General features: G+C 34.8%; 2 protein-coding genes across 4 annotated transcripts in view; one reads left to right on the top strand and one right to left on the bottom strand.

Moving 5' to 3' along the window:
- The window catches only part of VTA1 (vesicle trafficking 1), a 66,585-nt gene extending 47,906 nt beyond the window's left edge, over positions 1-18,679 (bottom strand). The window contains exon 1 of the mRNA XM_002747092.7: positions 18,543-18,679. Coding sequence (XP_002747138.1) covers positions 18,543-18,654 — 112 coding nt within the window. The 5' untranslated portion in view covers positions 18,655-18,679. The remainder of the gene's footprint in view (positions 1-18,542) is intronic.
- Positions 18,680-18,824: 145 nt separating this feature from the next.
- Positions 18,825-19,362, top strand: part of NMBR (neuromedin B receptor) — a 79,880-nt gene continuing 79,342 nt past the window's right edge. For all 3 annotated transcript variants that reach the window (XM_035296875.3, XM_054254478.2, XM_035296873.3), the window contains exon 1: positions 18,825-18,897. The gene's annotated coding sequence lies outside the window, so the exon portion shown is untranslated. The remainder of the gene's footprint in view (positions 18,898-19,362) is intronic.

The raw sequence follows: 19,362 nt of genomic DNA, 5'->3' as shown, positions 1-19,362 counted from the left end.
AACTTTCCCAGTAATAAGAACTGTGAACAGTTCTGATGGTAATTGCTGTTACCACTGATGTATACATACAATGTCTGTAATTCACCTCTTACATTCAACAATATGTCCTCGAGATCTGTGTCAGTGCTAATGTTATACAGTATGAATGCATCATGCTAACGAAAGCACATTTTGGTAGCTCTCAAATTTTCATTGTAAGTAATGTGCATAAAGCAAGAAAGTTTTTGAACGAAGACAGTAAAACTCTTGAATGTTGCAAAACACCTCCTTGTGACAATGCAAGAAAGTTCCTTGGGAACCAAGAGGTGAGATTCCTGAGTCACAGTCTCTGTACCTTTTTCCTTTTGAGAGCTACTCTTAAATTGCCCCCAAAAACAAAAGTATCAATACACAGTTGTATCTGCAACATACACAAGCACTCATTTTGCCTAAACTCACCAAAACTTATTAAACTTAAATTCCTATCAATCTGAAGACTGAATGTGCTATCTCACTGTTTGATTTTATATTTCACTAACCACTAAAAAAGGATTAGATATTTACTGAATAGCTCTATATTCTCCTTTATGAATGAAGGATAGCTATCAAAATAAAATAATCTTCTGCTAAACTGGTTTGCTTTTAAACAAACTGACTTGTAGCCATTTTTTATACAGTATGAAGCAGAGATATAACGTTCCCCCACCAAATGGAATCTTCTACGCATTTTTCCTATCTCTACCCTAACTACAATTTACACTCTATGATGACAAGGATGTTAGTCTATTTGGTTTGCTGATGTATCCCTGGCATCTAGGATAGTGGTTGGCCCTTATAAACATTTTCTGAATAGATAAACACACGAATGAAAGAACAGCTCATTCTGTCCTACTGATTTAAATGTCATTTTTATCATTCATTATCATATATTAAGTTTCCATGGGATAATAGGGCCCAATTCTACATACTGCCTTTCCTGCTGTGTTATTCTATGGGTCTATCATTGTTTAATTTACTAGAGCTTTATAACAAAGTGAATTATCTGTTACTCTCAGAATTTCCAATTCAATTATGTTTACATGTCAAAAATTGTCTTTAAAAATTAATATACACACAAAACAGTTACCTATTTACTGTACCTGTGTGTTTTGAATTTTAATGGTTTTATCCAAAGGAACTGCTTTTTAGTGCTTAGGCTTTTAGGGCTATCTGATATTATCTCAATATCATAACCACATATCAATTTTAAGGATTTGATCCATCTAGATATTAAGGAGAGAAAAAAAACAGAGTTCCAAAAGTGTCACTGAGATTTACTGCTACCCAGCGTAGCGCACATTGCACTGAAGATCACTTTGACATACAAAGGGATGCTAATTTTATCTCAGATCAAATGTTATCTTCTTACAAGGTAATATCTATAAATCTTAATACGCTCTTTCCGCCTCAAATTTAAGTTTACTGTATTGCCAAAAATTCCCAAAGAATATTAGGTATCCTTTCTCTTATTTTTAAGAGGACACTTCTAGCAGAAAGTAGGATCAGTTCCATGCCAGGTTGCTCATACTCCCCTCAGAGAGCCACTACCCTAAGCTATACTGAAGCTAGTGAGGTCTTTGAGACCCATATGATCCCAGGGATTGGCAAAATAATTGGCTAGAGTATGGAAAATAAAATATTAGCATTTCTATTGATATTTTATCTAATTCTTAAAACATTTATATTTTATATATCTCTTTAATAATAGAGTATTAGTACATCAATATGTAAATGTAATTCATAATTTACATAATATATTGAAGATCTGTGTTCCAGTTTTTTAAACTCATATGGATAGGTCATCAAAAGGTTGAGGATCACTGCTCTATGGCATCCTCACTCCTCTCAACTCTGAAGTATGTTTTCTTGCCCCAACCTAGCCCATGCCTCTTCCCCACACCCCCATGCCTTCTACCAAAATCCCCTGGAACCACTGCTTTTCATCAGCATATTCTTCTACATTTTCTGGTTCCATCTTCTTCTCTGTCTTAACTAAAAGCAGATGTCACTTGAAGAAATCACTATATTCACAACCCTCTTTAGTAACTTAAAACAAAAAATTCTCTCACATACTTCCTTAGGACTGGCAAGATCCTATATTACTAAGAAGGTGTAATGTACCTAGCCAAAAGAATACATTTCCCAGTATGCTTGAAAGCAAAATATGGCCATGTAACCAAGACTAATATTATGTACCCAGAAATAGTTAGGAAAGACTTCTGTAATGTCTCTGTAAAAGGGGGAAATGACAGCAGGGAAATATCTTGCAGACCCTCTCCCTTTTTTCCTCTCGACTACCTACAATATAATACTAGATGACCGAAGCCCTCGTACCTATCTTGGGCTACAAGGCAACCTTGGAAATAGTAACCATGTGATGGCTGGTAGATTTGAAACTGGAAAATCAGCTGGGGTCCCTGATGACTTAATGGATTTGGTATACTAGCACAGGGTACTGCCAACATGAGACTGTCTTTAAACAAAAGAGTAAATCTTTATTTTACTTAGCTATTGTTACTTTGGATTTTCTGCAACATACAAATAAATCTAATTATAATGTAAACACAACCCATATTCTCAATTCTTATTGACCCCTGACCTCCAACAATTTTATATGCTCTCTTTCACTCACTGGTCATTCTATAATTAAATTACCATCTCAAACTACTTTGAAAATCAGTACACTCTCTAATCATAATCTCCTCTTCTTCCAACATTCAACTGTACACATTACTACAGGTTTCCAATTCACTGACTTCTTATAACTTCTTCATTAAGATCAGTCTTCAACCCTTTAACTTCCCTCTGCAATTAGCTTTGATGTTACAATACATTTTAAGAACTTTTACTATTTCCTTCTACGTCTAAATCTTTTTATTACATCCCTCTGGCATTCTCATACATAAACCCAACTATCCTCTTTCTCTATACCTGCATCCAAGCAGCAGAGACTGATGACAGATTGTCATCATTACAAATACGATTATCAATCTTAAATGGGCTTAATAATTGCTTTTGCAACATCCAAATTGACTATTTGAAACACACTTCAATCTCTAAAACAACAACCTTACTCAAACATACATACACATCAGGTAATTATTCATGATCTAAATATACACTGGCCAATATGATAAAATGATAATTTGAAGGATGGTACCGACAGTGTCATCTCCGCACAAGTCTTTCTCTCTCTTTTTAAACCATAGTAGTGAACACTGTGTGAGGCCTACCATTCATTCATGGAGCAGAGTTAGCTACTTGACAGATCAATTTTGGAAAGAAATATAGGTAACAGCCCAGAGAGTAAAGAAATGAAGTTGATTCCTTAGATTGTCCTTGGCTTTAGTGACAGTCATCTAAGGATTTAACCATTAAGGAAACATGAAGAAAATTAAGGCAGCACACATTATCATCCTCCCTCACAATATAAATACAAACAAAATATCCACTTCCTGTCCTTTAGAAATTAACCTAATCCAGACAGCTAATAGTTAAATATAGTGCAAATATAATATAGTTTAATTAGCTTGGCCCACATTCATTTTTTTTCTTAGTGCGTGTGCATATTTAGTCTTTGCAATTTTAAGGACATTATTATACGGTAATATCTTTAACTGAAGAATTGGGTCCTCTCAGCATTGAAAGACTTAGGACAAAAATTGGCCTGGCTTTTATATTTCTGAATACCTTATTTTGTTTAGAATTCTTAAGTACAAAAAATTTACCATAAGATACATTTTCTACTATCAATAAAAAGGAAAAGATCTTGAATTCACTTAAGAAAACTCAGTTTAAGTACACTAAAATATCTATTTGCTGCAGGAATGAAAAAGGATCTCTTTCATAAAGAACTCTGAGACAAGCAATTCATCCTAGCAGCAGCAATATGATGAAAAATTAATGTCTAACATGGAAAATACCTACAAAAACAGAACAAATAAACATGTGGCTGAAATCATTTATAAGAAAATATATTTATTTCATAAAGGAAATGTGTATTTTTATAAATAAATATTATTTGATGAGTAATGAAGCATATTTGCAAAAGGATTAAATACTTTCCAACTTTAATTTAATGTAAGACATTTAGAAGACAAACATTTACTAATTCTGAAGGTATGTGTAATCCAAAGTTCCATAAAATTTGAACATAAACATTCAAACATATCCATGCTTATCCACAAGAACATAAAAACATGAAAAATGCATGATATAAACACATGCAACAAGATATAAAAGCAATTGTGAGAAGTGAGGCTTTAATAGGTTAAAAAATGTGGCACTCAATAGAATATATTGAGAAAAAGAAAATTTTATTCCAAAAAATAGAACTGAATGCCATCCTATTTCTAAGTATATTGCAGGTATCTTCTATATGGTTAGTATTATCCTTTGTGAAGGTATCTCTGAGTCAAAGATTATTATATAGTTTTTATACAAAATTTATCTAACTACTTTCCAAATGGAATAAAAATAACTTGTGCACACAATTTGACCAACAAGAAAGGGAAAAAGGAAGGAAGAATAATTGAATGCCTGCTAATAAAGAATATTTTACTGTACTTATCCCCTCATTAAATAAATACATTTGGAACTCCTGTCATAACAGCAATTTTAAGAAAAAGTTAGCCACTCCTGACTTCCTATTATTTGATGTAATGAAAATCAAAATAAAGGGTAAGAATATCTGGGTTTTTCATTGTCCAAAGGTTAAACAAATAATCACCAGGATTCTGAATGTAAGTGTTGTGCTGACACATAGCAAACACTAAGTGATGATCTGATTGTTAAAATAAGAACACAGATATCTACTTCTGGCCTTGATGATAAAATTTTGGTTATCATCCCACTGTAAACAGAAAGAAACTGGACAAAATATATGAAATAAATTTTCAGACAATAGAAACAGAGAGAGGAAGACCATAATACCTGGAGAAAGGAAACAAATGAGGTGGCACCAATGATTAGCGCAGCATTCTGCCAGGAGGCACACTCCAAACTAAGGCCCAGGAGAGGAGTCCCAAGCAGAGACAGTCCTCTAGCTGAGTTGAAAAAACACACTGGAGTGAATTCAGGGAGACTGAGGCAGTTGGACATTAAGGGCAGAGTTCTGAAGAGAAGGGAGCTATGCAGGGAAAAAAACAGAAATCTGCATAAGGATAACCTGGAGACTCAGCTCAATACTAACATGTGGCGTGCAGGGGAAATCTTCTTAAGGCCAAGAACGAACAGAATCTGTTCCATAAGCTTAATTGTTCCCAGTGCACATACAAGGCTAGAATGCATTTAAGTTCCAACCAGAGAGAGTGAAGAGTCCTATGTGTTATACTGGGTAGAGAGTCTAAGATGGGCATACTTTGGTAGTGGTGTTAAACTCTCCCTAGAGCAAAGGCTACTTTAGACCTACCCCTAAAAGCTAAAAACAAACAAACAAACAAAAAAAGAACAATACACACAAGAATCAAATTGAATTCCAAATGACTTCATTGTTGGCCAGAGTTTATACCTTCAAAGAAAGACCACAAACTCCACACATTCAAGAACGTAAAATTTACAATGTCCTACCTCCAGTCAAAAATTACTAAAGAGGCCAACAGATAGAAAAACGTGATCCACAATAAGAAAAAATATAAGCCAACAAGAGCAGATCAAACAATGACAAAATAATAAAAACAGGAGATAATGACATTAATATACTAGGGAACTATAGAAAGCATATAAAGAAAACCATGACTAGAAAGGAGAAATGGAACATACACAAAGGAATCCAAATGAAACTTCTAGAGGTGAAAAATATAATATCTGAAATGAAAAACTCACTGAATAGGATTAATAGTATAGACACCAAAAAAGAAAAGCTTAGTAAACTCCGAAACATTAAAATATAAATTACCCAAAGTAGTTTATAAATTTTTTGAGATGGCATCTTGCTCTGTTGTCCAGTTAGACTGCAGTGGCATTATCCAGCTCACTGCAACCTCCGCCTCCTGGGCTCAGGTGATCCCTCCACCTCAGCCTCCTAAGTAGCTGAGACTACAGGCATGGGCCAGCATGTCTAGGTAATTTTTTTCTTTTTTTTTTGGTATTTTTGGTAGAACGGGGTTTCACCATGTTGCCCAGGCTGGTCTTGAACTCCTGAGCTCAACTGATCCACTCACCTTGGCCTCCCAGAGTGCTGAGATTACAGGCATGAGCCACCGTTCTCAACCAATACCATATTTAAAACTTGGATCTTGATGAGTACTGAAAATGATATTTATGTGGCAAATATAAAAATTTGTATTTTTACATTTTATAAATTTCTTTAAAGTAGTTAAAAAATAAAATAAAAATATAGGGTTTATCGTATACATATAAGTACAATGTAGGACAACTACAGGCAAAGGACACGAGGGGGGGAAAAACAGTAAAGATCTTTCCTTATATGTTAGGGGGTATAGCAGACTGATGTTATTGTAAGCCTTCTAGAACAACTGCTATAAAAACAGGAGAAGAATCTAGTAACTCCACAGTGGAGGTACGATAGAACCCTAGAAGAACTCTGATTATACAAAAGCCAGAAAAAGGAGAAAGAAGAAACAACAAATGAGACAAATAGAAAACTAATAGCAAGACTTAAACCCAAACATACTTATTAATTATAAACGTTTTGAACATTGCAATTAAAAGGCAGAGGTTGTTATACTAGATAAAAACTTAAGACCCAGCAATATACTATCTACAAGATCCCACTGAACTGGAGTAATACCTTCATAATAACCAACGTTAAATGAGTAATCACCATGGGTCATGTACTCATTTATTCATCTAAAAATAAAAAAATTGATTAATCCATCAAAAAATTTTCTGAAGTTGATCTTACTATTATCCTGAGTATATGAGGCTCACAAGGTTATGCAGACCATAAACAATAGGTTGGGATTTGACTCAGGCGCAGTCTGGCTCCAGTCACTGAACCTCGCAACAAGCAAGATGTCTCTCTTCACACACACATAAAATATATAACCACAAATCTGACATACATGTCAACATGTAATTTGTTTGCACCCTCATTTTTACATTATGCTGTGGGTTACAGCATCTTCTGTAATAAATGTAACTCCATATATCTTTAATAGTTACATAATATAAACTTCCCATACTGTCTGGAATTTAGATTTTCAATTATACTGCCTCTTGAGGGATCTACAAAAGTGTGGAGGCTTTTTTTTTTTCCTTCTATTTTAAAATGCAATGTTGGGGGCACTATTAACATTTAAAACAGTAATATCCTGAAATGTACTGGGCACTTCTGACAAGAAAGAATTGCTCCTCCAAGATGTTAACAGTGTTACCAAATAGAAACAATAACAAATTGAGGTTAAAACCCCAAATAGTAAAAACATAAAAACCTGACAAACCACAGAAAAATAAATATAAAAAATGCAAATGCAACAGCTCAATGAAGAATTTAAGTGAAAGTAGAAACTTATATCAAGCATGGTTATTGAAACCTACTATATATAATCCTTGGTGGTTCAAAAGTATATAAGCTTCCACTTTGAACAAACAAATATTATTGTCATAGAAGACAAACCTTATCAAAGATGCTTAAACTTGTATGAATTAAGCTAAAATGCATATGAATGCCTAAAAAGGAATGCAAGTTAAGAATGTGTTATTTGACTCTATAGCCCCTTCAACTTTACAGTTTTTTCTAAAGAGATGTAAAATGAGTTGATATTACTCTAAAAGGAAAGTATTAAATAATAATTGTTACAAAATAAAATCCATGTTTGCATATATGTTCACAAAAACAAATATGGAATAGAAGGCTAACGGAAAATCAGCGGTCCAGTATTCTGTGTGTTTATTGTCATTGCTACAGTCAAGAATCCTGAGCAAGCTTACTAAAAAAAAAAAGTAAGTACTCAGGCAATAAGACCACAAACTCTAGTTTATCATTCAGGAAACAGCAAAGACTGAAAAGACTGCTTCTTTTTATTGGCTTAGTAAACTAGTATAAAGATTAACCACAACAAAAAATAGTAAGAGGCAAGTGATTTATTTTATTTTATTTTTATTTTTTTGAGACAGAGTCTCACTTTGTTGCCTAGGTTGGAGTGCAGTGGTGTGATCTTGGCTCACTGCAGCTTTCCGCTTCCTGGGTTCAAGTGATTCTTCTGCCTCAGCCTCTCGAGTAGCTGGGACTGCAGTCACGCGCCACCATGCCTAGCTAATTTTTGTATTTTTGGTAGAGATGGAGTTTCACCATATTGGCCAGGCTGGTCTCGAACTTCTGACCTCATGATCTGCCTGCCTCAGCCTCCCAAAGTGTTGGGATTACAGGCGTGAGCAAGTATGATTATTAATGCTAATATTCATGTAGTTTACCATCTGCGTGAGCAAGTATGATTATTAATGCTAATATTCATGTAGTTTACCATCTATCAATAAAGAAATCATTATTCAGCATTTACACTAAATTAAAATTTCCTACGTGTATATCTTGTAACATAGAACTGAAACAACTATATATACTTAAAACTTCCAGATCAACTGTATTACATTTAATTTTCCAATGATGATAAAAACAAATGAAGACTCTTAAGACCATGTATATACTTTCATTGAGTCTATTAACTTTACAATGTCACCCCCTAGAGGAAACTTTAAAAATTGAATCTTGAAACTATATACATTTACTTACTTATGACAAACTGAAAAAGGAAAGTTCCCAGTTTAGCTTTATCTACAGGACCAAACCTGGCAGAATGAAAATATTTATTGAATAGTGCCACTTTTAGTAAATATTCAAATGTTTTCTGGCTTCATTAAAGCAAAGTACAGAGATAAAGCTCAGAGACATACTATTCACAGAAAGCATCTCCTTCATTTCCATTCCCCACTTGGGACTCTCCCAGATTATTTCACTGGCTTTTTGCCTTTTTCTTTAGTCACGGATTATACTAGTCCCTTTCCCCTCACTCGGTTGCTCACTCAGTAACTGGTTCTCTAATTACTAGCTGCCACCAACAATTTTTCATTCAACCATTTTTTCATCTGACTTTGGTCATTCAGGTCCTAGTTCTATCACTTAGTACAGAATGACTAGAAAGATTATGAGGATCAAATCAAATCAGACATCTTGAAAGAAAACATGTTACAAAGGCCAATCAGCTACATGAATGCTAGTTGTCTGTCTTCCGTATTTGGTGACTCCTATATGGCCATACTTCCCTCTAGCGACCATAACTGCCTTAAAATTCAGGTCAACTTGGCTAACATTTTTTGAGCACCTATTCTTTATTATGTAAATATCTCTAGTGGCCTAACACTACCAGGCACAGTAAATGAATAAAGACTTGCAGCACGGTAAGCCTTCCTGAGTACAGTCTAGAAAAAAGACAAGGAAATGAAAAAGCAATTAAGGTAAAGCTACATCAAGGCTCAAAGAACAAAGAGAAGAAACACCTTAAAACTAGGAGACTTAAGAAAAGTCCTCCTAGAAAAAGTGATATTCAACTAGTAACCAAATGATAAAAATTGAGTGAGTGTGATGGGGAATAGAAGAGGTATCAAGGCAGAGAAAGTAGAATGATAAAAGGCTTGGAGACAACATAAAGTGCCTAACGTTCTAATAACAAAATGAAATTAATTTGATTAAAACTACAAAAGATGATTCAGAATTCAAATCATGAGGGGTTACTAAAGACAAAGATTTCTTCAGATCGACATATGGAACTGCATGTAGAATTCTGTATCCTACACTTTCATATAAACTTTTCCCCATGTTATAAAAGATGCTTTGTAATTTTTAAATAATTACATTACTTTCTTTTTTTTTGAGATGGAGTTTCGCTGTTATTACCCAGGCTGGAGTGCAATGGCATGATCACGGCTCACCGCAACCTTCGCCTCCTGGGTTCAAGCAATTCTCCTGCCTCAGCCTCCTGAGTAGCTGGGACTACAGGCATGCGCCACCATGCCCAGCTAATTTTTTTGTATTTTTAGTAGAGTCGCGGTTTCGCCATGTTGAACAGGATGGTCTCGATCTCTTGACCTTGTGATCCACCCACCTCGGCCTCCCAAAGTGCTGGGATTACAAGCTTGAGCCACCCGCGCCCGGCCAACAATTACATTACTTTCTATAGAGTGGATATAACATAATTTACATAACCATTTCCATAATGATACATTTCTAGGTTATTTGAGCTTATCACAAATGAATAGTCATTCAGGAAATTGTGCATAAAAATCTTACTAAATGTATGATTATTTCCTGAACACAAGTTTCCCCAAATTGGAATTAACTGAATCAGATACAACTTATCAAAATGCTTTCCAAACTTTGTACCAATCACACAGCCATGTCAGCAAGGATCTGACGACATACTCGTTTGTGCTGAAACATTTTTTTTACAGTCAAAAATTGTTATGCCATTTTAATTTACATTTATTACTAATTAGGATGAATGCTAATGAATGCTAAGGAGGGAATGCTAAGTATTCCCTCCTTCAGCAGTTGTATATACATATTTTTAATCTATGGGGATTTTTTTTATTTTTAAAGGATATTTATGAGTGTTTTATATATCAGGGATATTGGCCCTTTGTCACCTGTCTACTGGAAATGCTTTTTCCTGATACAGTACTTGTTAATTGGTACTGTTTGTGCCACATGTAATTTCTACAATGTTCACAGTCTACTCCACGGATTATTTTCACCAAGCATTAGAAGTTTATCATTCCAGTGGCAACAGGGATTACATGTTGGAAGCAAAAACTGAGAAGCTATGACGTTAGCTTACAATGTCAAAGGTGAGGATATAGCAACAGAGAAAATGAATAAACACAATTTTAAGACTTTCATGATTGGTTGATTATGAGAGATATGAAAGAAAAAAAGAAGGATGAAGTTTATACCTTCTAGCTAATATATTTCAAAATACAATTGAAATGAAAGATATCCTAGAAAACTCTAATATATCAATCAACATTGGCTCAAAAGGAAAATATTTTTCTAATGGAAGAAATTGAGAAATATAACTTCCCTCAAAAGTACAAAGTTCTGCTGTATCAATAATTTTTTTAAATCTAAAGGAAGCAATAAATCTGCTGCCTTTTAACCCAGCTCACATTTGAGGAAAAAAGAAGTAATTTTCTCAAGAATATCTAAGAAACCAGCATAACGGTGTTACTGAAAATCTCAAAATGATAACATAACTACAATATATTAAGAACTCTCAAACTCAAAAATAAAAATAATGAACAAAAACATGAAGACATTTTATTGAAGCTGATGCACATATGGTAAAAAAGCACATGAAAAGGTTTTCAACTTTATTAGCTATCTGGGAAATAAAAATTAAAACCACAATGAGATATCACTGTACCTATTAAGAATGACTAAAATAAAAAATAGTGACACAAATTCTGGTGAGAATGAAAAGCAACTGGATCATTTATTATTCATGTCTTGCCAAAAAGAGTGTATAATGGTATAGCCGCTCTAGAAAACAGTTAGACAATTTCTTATAAAACTAAACATGCAATTACCATATGATCTAGCAACTGCATTTCTGGGCATGTATCCCAGGGAAATGGAAACCAGGGTCACACAAAAACTTGATGTGATTATACTCACTTGATTCATAATTGTCACAAATTGGAAACAACTTAAATGTCTTCAATGATTAAACTGTTACACTGTGGTATACACATACCAGGAATTCTACTAAGCATTGAAAAAGGAATAAACTTGGATAAATCTCCAGGGATTATGCCAAGTGAAAAAAGCCAATCCCAAAAGCTTATGTATGATTTCAATTAACAGCACATCTTAAATAATAGAATTTTAGAAATGGACAACAAGTTACTGGCTACCAGGGGATGGGGGTGAGGTAGTGAAACGGAGAAGGTAGTTTATATTAATAAAAGGGCAACAACGGGAATTCTTAACTATTCTCTATCTTGACTATGATACTGGGTACAGGAATCTATACTTGACAAGCTGTTTAGAACTAAACATACACATACAAACAAATATATGTAAAACTGAGGAAGCCTGAATAAACTGGTGAAGTATCAATGTCAATATTCTGGTTATGGTCTGTTATAGTTTTGCAAGATATTGTCATGGGGGACATTGGGTAAAGGGTACAAAGAATCTCTCTGCATTATTTCTTACAACGAAATGTGCTGCACATGGACCTAGAACTATTTCAAAATAAAAAGATTAATGGGAAAAAAAGCAAAAACTAATGGGATTCTTTCCAGAAACTGAGGGATGTTTCTGAAAAGATGACAAAATTTACTATTTTGCTGCTACTTATACATTAAAAAGTTCAAACACATAAACAATAAGCCTACTAGCATTTCCATAGATGACCAAAAGAAATTTGATATATCTTATTTCAACATTCATTCCTGATTTAAAAAGAAAACAAAAGACCAAACAACTTCGAAATGTAGGAATATTAAGGTAATTTTAAAAAGTGATAAAACATTGGAGAATTCCCATTAAGGTCAGAAGTAAATCATTTTTGGAAATGATAGAAACAGTAGAAAAAAGAGGGCACAAGGTGTATATCATATGATAATATGACTTACGACTCAATCTAAAATTTATTATAAACATAGTAAGGTAATGTGTTATACATGGTAGTGGGATTGTTTCCATTATAATTTGTCATGGATTAGTGGTAGAATGTTAAAAAGAAAAAAGCTATGTATTACTGTATTCAATCAACAGGTAAATTTTACACGTTATCTACTGTTTCTTAGATACTATATTAGGAGTTAGAGATTCAATGATCATCATAAGACATACTTCTTGTTCTCATAGAGTTTACATTTTAGTGGAATATTAATATTTAGAGAGAAGGCATTCATTAAGAATTTGGAAATTCCGTTTATGTGCCAGGTAGTTAAAAAAATAAAAAGACAACAATCCCTGTCCTCCAAGAGAATCAAGGTTGAAAGGCAAATAGATGTTTATAACACATGTGATGAGGGGCATACAAGAACAATTTCTAGCTCATCTTTATGAGGTCATGAAAAATAATCTGTAGGAAGTAAAATTTGTACTGAGTCAGTAAGTTAGTCAAATTAATAGGAATGCAGAAGGATTTCTGGCAGAGGGCAGCACATAGACCATGGAGCGTTTATGAACCAGCAAGTAGATTAGCAAAATAATCTTGAGTTTTTTTCTCTGAAAAAATGTTTCCTTGCTCTAGCAATTTATAAAATTCTTAAGTGCACAAAGATCATAGAAATGTATCCCTTAACACATTTTTATGCTAATGTCTACACCTGTCCATGAGAAGGTTAAACAGGTATAAAAAATGTGATTTCTATACTACAACAAATATTGACATCTAAAAATTATATCTTTCAAATTAAAATATAGTAACAATATTCATCATGTTTTAAAACATAAAACGTTCTTTTTTAAGAGTCAGAAATTTTACATTGTTCTTCTTTTCTTTTAACCCATATTTCCATTTACTTAGCCTAAAGAATTTCAGTATAAAGGAATAGATTTGTATGCTTAAGTCTTCACTTGATTGACGTATCACATTTCTCAGGCACAAAACACTGAAAATTGAAATTCATATTTGTACAGAATTTCCTGCGAAATAAGGTGCTAAGTGTTAAAATTTTCTTCCAAAATTGAGTCTGCAATTTTTACAATACATAATTGATCAAAACGAAAATAATATACATTTTAATAATCATTAAATATAAAAAGTAATATTTTATTGGCAATGCATCTTATAATGAATTAAATCAAATATTTATATATTTATATTACTTATTACTATAATGAGGCAGAGGAGACTATTGCAGTGCTACTGCTATTTACTTTCATGAATTAAATTCACAAAAAATAATCCACCCCCGCCAAATTCACATAAAGAAACAAATGACAATGGAAGAAATTTTGTCACAGCAAAATCATCAAATTTGTTAAATTTCTTCTGGGTTTTAGGCTAAAAACCATATAATCACCTGTTATCAAATATTTTAAGTAATTTTTAAGCTGACAATTAAATTAGGCCCACTTTAAAATTTGTTTAAAAATTAGAAAAGGATTTGTTACCCCATCATTAGTTATTCATTTTCTCAATTCCTGTGATGTATGCAAAAATATATTATAAAGATTCATCATCTTCTTTCAATCAGAGCCTTCTAATTTATTGTAGGATAAAGAAAAGATTGGAAAAACTCGAAATACTAGTCCCAACATCCCTCAGCAAACAAACTAACAAAAATTTAAGGTTTTTATCTATCAGCTATTTTAAATGTACTTCAGGAAGAACAAAACAAAACAAAAAACCTCAGAGCTGAAGATTTTAGCTCATTTAGTTTAAAGAGAATGTCTACCATACTGTTTAAATGGCAATGCCAGTTGCTAAGGCCAAACCAATCAGCCAAGTAAGAGTTACTTTTTCAGAGAAATACAACTTAATATTACACCTGGAATGTCAACTCATGCACCTATTTTATTCTAAATTCTAATTCTAAAATAGCAATAAGCTGCAGAGCCTTGCAGGAGCTTGTTTAGATGAAACAAGATAGTCTCAACTTCAGTATTTCTCCTTTGTTCTTTGTTTTTGCTCTCAACCCAGGAATGTTATTCTTTAATAATAAATGTAGAATGAGGAGGGAAGGTCATCTTATGAAAATTTTCATCATTTTAAGAATTCAGAATACTACAACACAAGACTGTTTTTAATGTGAGGTATTAACCTTAACAGATACATATATAATGTAAGAGACTCTGAAATACTGAGATCTTTTCGCACTGTGGTCCTTCCATGCCCTGTTCCTACAGCTAATCTTCCTCACATCTTCTTGCATATGACCTTGGCCCCAAACTGTTCCTCTTCACCGTCTTGATAAAATTCAAAATGACCAAACAATGGCTGCTAATATCCCAGAATAACTCTTCCCTCTTCTGAGATCCACTGACCAACTGTTCTTAAAAAGTGACAAATTCCAGGTGACTCCCTGCATCATCCTTATACAAAGTCCCACCCACTTCCCCCACAAATTGGAATGCTCTTTTGGAACCTTTCATGCCTAGCATTGTTTTTTTTGAGACAGAGTTTTGCTCTTGTTACCCAGGCTAGAGTGCAATGGTACGATCTTGGCTCACTGCAACCTCCACCTCCTCCTGGGTTCAAGCAATTCTCCTGCCTCAGCCTCTCAAGTAGCTGCGATTATAGGCATATGCTATCACACCAGGCTAATTTTGTATTTTTAGTAGAGACAGGGTTTCTCCATGTTGGTCAGGCTGGTCTCAAACTCCCAAATGAACGTTTATTCTCTGCTCTGGCTGATTTTCTTCTGTGTAAGACCAGGAAAGACAGGAAGGTCTATCCACTGCCTTAATTAATGGAAGCTTCACTAACACCAGTAATTTGAACTGTCTCTTTTGTCTGGATACACTTGAGGATTTTTCACCTTCTCTTTCAAGGTAATATAACATAAAAACACTCAAGATGCATGAGAGTATGCCTTTCTGCATTAAAGTGGGAGAAGGACAATTGTGAATGGGATGTAGGAAAAGATAAGCAGCATATTATAATACTTTACTACCCTGACCAAAGGAGCTTGGTCAAGATCAGTTTTTGGAAGGAAAACACAGAAGTTAAGAATTGGAAAATTGATTCCTTTGGAATTACTCGCCTACACCAGTTTGAAGAGCACTGGTCTAGCATGACTAGTGCACAATTTTAAGGAAAGAAGTCACTTTGAGCAGTGTTCTGTTGAAAAGCAGAATCAGACCCACAAACATAGCGGCTACAGAAGGTATCAATCAGCAAATATAAACTGATATATTTAACGTGTTCAAAGAAATAGCGTGTTTAAAAATATCAGTAACAAGAAACTATCAGAAATGGCCAGGCCAATATGAAAACAAAAAGAGAACACTCAAATAAAAAATGAAAGTAGAAATTCACTAAGAGGGTTTAACAATAAGATATAGGGAGGTGAAGAGAGACCTCAAGAAATTATACAGAATGCAACACAGAAAGACAAAGAGATAAAAAACATGACAGAATCAAGAGACAAGGAAGTTAAATGGAGAAGTGCAATAGAGATAGAAGAAAAATTTGAACAAATAATAGTAGAGAACATTTTCCAAAATTGATTAAAAACACCCATCTATAGATTTAGAAAGCCAAAGTCCCAAACAAATATACAAAATCAGAAGGTAAGTACTAAGAGATTCATATATTGATAACGTTTTTAAATTAAGAACTTTTGAACACCAAAGGTTTTCATAGTGAAAAATAAAACTGAAGTGAGAGAAGTTATTTACAACACATATAACAAAAAATTAACATTTAACATTAAGACAGGGCTGTGATAGATAAATGGGCAAAAGCAATAAACAAGCATTTTGAAATCGAGTCACAAATGGTTAATTAACATATGAAAAGATGCTCAACCTCATTTAGGCTCAGAGAATTGCAAATTTCGCTCCAATGAGACACTACTATTTCACACCCACCAGATTGTCAAAAATTAAAAAGTTTAATAACATCAAATGTGGTGAGCATATTAGTGTTCATTTTATTATTCCTTAGCTGTCTGCACATTATATATGCTTTTAAATGCACCTGTTTCTTAACCAAAATTTTTAAGTGTCACCTGAGCAATAAAAATATTTCTTTCTAAGACTGAAGAGAGCAGTTTCGGTAAAATACTGGGCAAGAAAACCAGACTGCATGGGCTGAAAGGCTCTACAAAAGCGTAAAGCTAACTTATAGACAACTATTTCAAGCTTACCTATGAGGTTGGACAGGCAGAGCTGAAACTTTAGGGAATGTCATGGTGAGAGTTTATATTTTTAAATAAGGGAAACTGGATTAGGTTTAGAAAAAAACACCAAGAGGCAGAGGACGACAGTAAATAAGGAGTCCTTAGTCTGTCACAAAAATACATTAAACAGGGACTAGAGACAAGAACTTCCTTTAGGGATGAGAGATTCTTTGTCCTTATCCTCTCACTCCCAAGTTCGTTCACTCCAGTCACAATAGTCTACTTGCTCCTGCTTTCAGCAAGCCTCTGCCTTGGGACTTTTATAACCTCTATGGAGAATACTGTTTCCCAGATGGTGCAAGCCATGCCTTTCAGGTTTTTCTTTCCCCAAATGTCATCTCAGTGAAGTGTTCTCTGGCCACTACAAAACTGAAATCCTGTCTGCACTCCCTGCCACCGCTACTCCTGAAACTCTTTTCTTTTCCCTTGCTCTGTTTGTCTTTATAAGCTTTTAACACTCAGTATGAAAGACTAGGTTGTTGAATCACTGTACCTGCATTGTATGTAAGCTCCAAAAATGCAGCAACTGTAGTCACAGGGCCTACTAATGCTTGATACAAAGGTAGCACAATAAACACAGAATGAACGAATATGGACCCTCCTTGAGGAGACTGAAGAAAAAGTAAAATGGAAATAATGCTGGAAGATTTGAACAAAATGAAGTAACGCACAAAGAATAATCAATTTGCTGCCCACAAAAGACATGACATTTGAGTTAGATCTTGAATCATGAGGATTTTGCCAAGTGCTAGAAAAAGGTGCACATTCCAAGAGAGTGAAGAACACGGGAGGTCTAAAAGGGTTTTGCACATTTGAGAAACAGGGTACATTTGCAGTACGGCAGGGATAACAGTGACCAGATTTTAGCTAACCTTACAATATACACAATAAAGGACGCATTATATTGAACTTCTCAACTCTAAAAATCCTTTTCAGAATTATAGCTGTTCAGTTACTTGTTTTATTTGCAGTAAAGAGTACAGAATACAAAATAAAGTTAACACAGAACTATTCCCTTTACTCACTGCAAGTTTGAGCAGAGTTAACTCATATTGTTTTTAAATCAAACTGTAGATTAAACGTATCACACTCAAACTGAAAATATTGCTTTCAAAGCTCTCAACAGCAGTTACTATTCAAATAAGTTAAAACTAAAAATTCTCTACGGTAGGAGAGAGCAGCGTGGTGGAGAAAGGGGAATGGTCAAATTCAACTGCTTATAGTAGCAGATACTCTTAACCATCTGAGTTTTAGTGTTTTCCCTCAGCTTGCATGCTGTCATAAATAACTTTCACTTATTACTATGTTTTCAACTAGTCTATCGTCCTTTTATCCCCATCACTACTTCTTTCGGACACTCACCTTCGTTTCAAACCTAACTCATTTTCAGGATTACTGTTGAGACAGGAGGCTCTTGTGTGTATACACAGAAGGAAGACCTTGGAAGACTGTATTCCACAGTTCAAGAGCCTGTGTAGTCAGTACTGGAGCATTTAAGTAGAAGATAGGAGAAGCAGTGGACGCTATGGTGCTTTGGGATTCCTACAGACAGAGGGTGGGGACCCAGGGAGTTCCCTGGGCAGGCTCGAGGTCAAAGCTCAAGTCTAGGACTAGCGGGGCGGGACATGCCCCAAGAACCTCGGGACGTGTGTGGGCCCTGGAGTGTAACTGGGAAAGGAGGGGCGCGGCCACTCGGAAAGACTCACAGTAATAAGCCACCACAGGGTCCCGCTTGTCATGCTCCTGAGCCGTCCTCAGATGATGCTGTATGCTCTTAAACTGTGTGGGGAGCGGCGGCAGCGGAGCAAGCGCGGCCATCTCTACTCAGGAATCACCACTTCCTACTCGCGCGCCACCGGCACTTCCGCTTCCGTCTGGGCGGTCGCGCGCACGGGCGTTCAGAGCAAATCCAGCCCACTCTTCCGTTGCTCAGCGACGTCAAGTCAACTACGGATGCTCAGCTGGGACAACCTCGGCGTGTTGGGCTCACGGCATTTAGAACCCAGAGAAGGCTGAACATTTCGATGCTTATGCCGCACGTGGCACTGGCGCTCTCTGCTGGTAAGAGGAAGAGTTTTTGTTTTGTTTCACTTTGTAGTTTGCTGTTTGTGGCAAAAGGAAAGATAGAAAAGGAAAAACAAGAAAATAATGTCTGTTGAATGGGAGAAAGTATAAAGGCGAGAATTGACTTTGGCGTCATTCAGGAATTACCACTTCTGGTTAATATTCCGTATTAATAGTGTCCATTCAAAGCCTTTTTGGTTTTAGAAATTTAAATTTCAGTTCTTGCATGTAACATGTTTAAATTTTAAATTACCTTTTTCTGTGTTGATATACTGGCTAAAAAACCAGAATTACCCCCAAATTAAACACTAAACACATGAAGCTTAAAGAAGACCGAACTTTTGTATTTTAGTGAATGAATAATCTGCATATCGCCTTTTTTTCTGGAGAGTAATTAACAATTTGCAAAGTATTTTCATATTTATTATCTTGTCTTAATGTAAGACAGGGTGTCTGGGACTT

The sequence above is a fragment of the Callithrix jacchus genome, chromosome 4, assembly GCF_049354715.1.
Source record: "Callithrix jacchus isolate 240 chromosome 4, calJac240_pri, whole genome shotgun sequence".
Classification (NCBI taxonomy): Eukaryota; Metazoa; Chordata; class Mammalia; order Primates; family Cebidae; genus Callithrix; species Callithrix jacchus.
Note: the sequence above shows the minus strand (reverse complement) of the source record. Positions and strands in the feature narration are given on the sequence as shown.